This window comes from Akebia trifoliata, chromosome 7 (assembly GCF_017979445.1).
Source record: "Akebia trifoliata isolate Shusen 1 chromosome 7, ASM1797944v1, whole genome shotgun sequence".
Classification (NCBI taxonomy): domain Eukaryota; kingdom Viridiplantae; phylum Streptophyta; class Magnoliopsida; order Ranunculales; family Lardizabalaceae; genus Akebia; species Akebia trifoliata.
The window spans coordinates 2,214,565-2,217,957 of NC_141381.1; the positions used below are offsets into that span (position 1 = coordinate 2,214,565).

Below are 3,393 nucleotides of genomic sequence, written 5' to 3' on the forward strand. Positions count from 1 at the left end.
ATCATGAAGTCGATTGAGTATGCCACTTGCGAGTCATATTATCAGGACTCAATTTTTTTAGTTCTCCATCTATGTCATTTTGTCTGACGAGTTTTACTTGGAATATCAAACATTGGTTTTATTCTCTTAATTTGAGGATATTTCTCTATGCAGACACCCTTCCATAAGAAAGATGTCACATAAATATACAACAAGAGATCAGTTATACAATTAGTAAATTATTACAGATCATGAGGATCAGTTACATTCAATTGTAGAGGAATGGTTCCAAATCAGGATCAGTTACAAATTCAAAATTAAAAACTTATCGTGTTACTTTATGATATCAACAAGTTGGTGAGAACTAGGAACAAAAAGAACACGAAGGTCATCTAAGGCTACCATTTCACACACAAAATGAAAATCAATTTCTATGTGTTTAGATCTTGAATGAAGTACCAGATTGGCCATTAAGTTGTGCTTTACATTGGCACATAATAGTAAAGAAAGTTCTGAAAAGAAAATTTGCAAGTCACCAAAATTATGTGCAAATCGCATATCTTAATTGAACTCTACAGGTGACCACTCACACCTGGAATAAATGAGTAGTGGCGACTCCAAACAATATTCAAATCCTAATATCACTAAACCAACTAGAACCGAAGGAACGGGATGCAAAACATGGACCTCGACCAAGGATTCGATCGCTGCAAAGGGTTTTTGATAGATGCATGCTACCATCACAAAAACTAATTTTATATCAACCATGAAATTTTAAATTCTTAATGATTATCCACATATCCCTCATCCCACCTTCAAAAGAATACCAAACCCGATCCAAATTGATCGATTGAATCAAATTTAAAAAATCAATCAATTTACGCTGGTTTTTGGTAGTCAAGTAACATCCGGTTGGGCGGATCACTTTGTTGGTGCTGATCCCATTTTGATTCAATGAGATTAGTTATGTTTTAAAATCAAGTTTAGAGCTATAAATATTAAAACCAAATAAAACATTTGGTTCAATTTCGAGCAATCCAATCTTTTCCAGCTTTACTTGTGTCAATTGTCCCATTCCCCATTGCATTCTATCACCCAACCCGGTTTGAATTCGAATTTTATGTACATCGGGTTGGGCATTAATTCTAATCCCAAGGTTGTGGTGGGCAAGAGTAAGAGGTTTGGCTTGGGATTAGGGATGCAAGCAAACCAGACTAGATCAAATGTTCACTCTGATTGATCACTCTTTGAAATGGTTCAATTGATTCTAAAATCTGATTCTTACCTATAATCTGATTTTATAATTTGATGTTACATTTCGTTCCAATTTAAAATGATTCTTTTGTAAATAAAATAGAAAAATGGCTAAATCGAAAACAGTGCAAGACTTGGTTATTGCAATTTTGTATCTGTTTCTTTTCATTAAAGTAATATTTTTGCACTTTCTAGTATTCGAACTCCTTACTAGATTTAGTCGTACATTTGAAAAATAGCCCAAAATCAAAATCAGTTTCTATAATTTAATTATGACAATCTAAAATTAAAACTTCGTAATTCAAACCAAATGCCCCCGGTTTTGTACACTGAGGTAATGTGTACAATGAAGCTAGACTTTTGAAACATGTTTTGAGGTTTTTCTAGTAGTTCAAGTTTAATGGGGGTGTAATCAATCAAGTCGATCATGCCTGTCAATCATGGTTGGGGAGATTCCTCAAAGCATACTGATTTTCAAGGTTTGATTAAGTTTATGCAAGATTTGAACTCCTAGGAAATAAAGTTGTTCGCTACTATGTATTGGTAAGCCATGAATGCCTTTAAGGATTTAATTGTACAAAAGCAAAATTGATTGATGTAACAAATCCATTCTAACATTCTTAAACTCATGAACAAATTATTTAATTATAAAAATTTTAATTATCCAATTAATTCATAATTTCTAATCAAATTTTTATATAATTATTTATATCATACGTCGATGATCATCATGCAATTTGATTGACTAATATGATATCCATGTGGATCCCTATAAAGATGAATGATCATTCTATACTTGGTATTTGCATATGTGCATGCATGAAATCTTGCATAGGAAAGAACATGAAGAGTACATATCTTGTTTAAAAGATAAATCTCACTTTACAAAACACATTTAATTTCTAGACTAGACTAGAAAAGAGTCTATCCATGAAACACAAAACTTTTTTTTTTTCCCTTGTTTTTGGCTTTCTACATAAATAATTAACTAATTGCACCATTGATAATATGAACTCTATCATCTAATCTTTCAAGCAAACAAAGGGGTTTGATTACAAAGACCACTAGTCCTTTGTGGAGGGATTGGGGGCTTGTTGAAATACAAGCTATGACTCCTCTTTGCATTAAGTGAAGAACAAGAACCTCTTGAAGCCTTCTTTGAGATGATCCTTGAGAAAGTTTTAGGTGGTGATGAAGCTTTGTGACTCTCTAACATTAATCCTCCATAACTCTTACATGATTTCAACTTCTTGTACGGTTTCTCAGGTTTGACAAGATCCTCTAAGCATCTCACATTAGATAAAGATGTGAAAGATTGAGATTTCCCTTGGAAATGCTTTGATAATCCTCTCCTATAATAATAAAAAAACAACAAATACCCATAAAATAATTAGAATCAAAGTTTAAAATCTCTTCTCAAAGCAATGTTTTAGTCAAGAAAAATCGAGATGGTCTTGATCAAAATATTCCAATATAAAATTTAAAATATTTTCGAAAAATTTATATGAGAGAGAGAGAGAGAGAGACTTACTTAAAGGGAAGTTGTTGCATGAGAGAGGACATCTCAAACAAAGGACCATTAGGGAGTTGATCTGATGAAGAAGATGAAGATGAAGATGAAGTTGCATCTTCCATGAAATCAGATGAAGAAGATTCGATCGAATTGCTCGAACCAATTGAAGAAGAAGAAGAAGAAGAGATTGAATCAAGATCATCTTCTTGATCATCCATGATCTTCCCATGTTTGCTTTGTGGGTTGAAAGAAGAATCCATTATTCTGAGATTTTTCTTCTAAGTCTCTTGTTGTTGATCTACAATATTTCGACCCTTCACAACTACCAAACATACGTTTATGTAGAGCTCTCCTTCTCTCTCTTTCTATCTAATATCTCTATCTTATCCAAAGCTTTTTCTCATGTAAACATGACTAGGAGGCCAATCCTTATTATATTATATTATGTGGACACAACTGTCTGGGCACTTTAAAAAGTCTTGCATTTTTTAAACATCAATGTGGATATGTATGAACCCTTCCAAGAAATGCCACGTGGTACAATCTTAGTCCCCATGAGTTTAATGGACCCACACTCATCACTCTAGTTGCTGAAATTTTCAAATCAGACCAATTTTTTGATCCACCAAAAGGCAATTTTAATTAAT

General features: G+C 32.9%; 1 protein-coding gene across 1 annotated transcript; it reads right to left on the minus strand.

Annotated features, from left to right (window-relative positions):
• Window positions 1–2,067: 2,067 nt before the first annotated feature.
• Window positions 2,068–3,163, minus strand: LOC147397948 (protein OXIDATIVE STRESS 3-like). Its single transcript, XM_086447044.1, has 2 exons — window positions 2,765–3,163; window positions 2,068–2,585 (listed from the first exon to the last, which is right to left on the minus strand). The coding sequence occupies exons 1-2, from the start codon at window positions 3,004–3,006 to the stop codon at window positions 2,264–2,266; spliced, it is 564 nt and encodes a 187-aa protein (XP_086303170.1). The 5' UTR covers window positions 3,007–3,163; the 3' UTR covers window positions 2,068–2,263.
• Between the last annotated feature and the right edge of the window lie 230 nt (window positions 3,164–3,393).

What these genes read in the sequence shown, in the direction of transcription:
- LOC147397948 (XM_086447044.1), bottom strand. Translation starts at nt 3,006, where the DNA reads ATGGATTCTTCTTTCAACCCACAAAGCAAACATGGGAAGATCATGGAT. An exon ending in ATGCAACAACTTCCCTTTAA is followed by an intron (nt 2,586 to 2,764) that starts GTAAGTCTCTCT and finishes TTATTATTATAG; the next exon opens with GAGAGGATTATCAAAGCATT.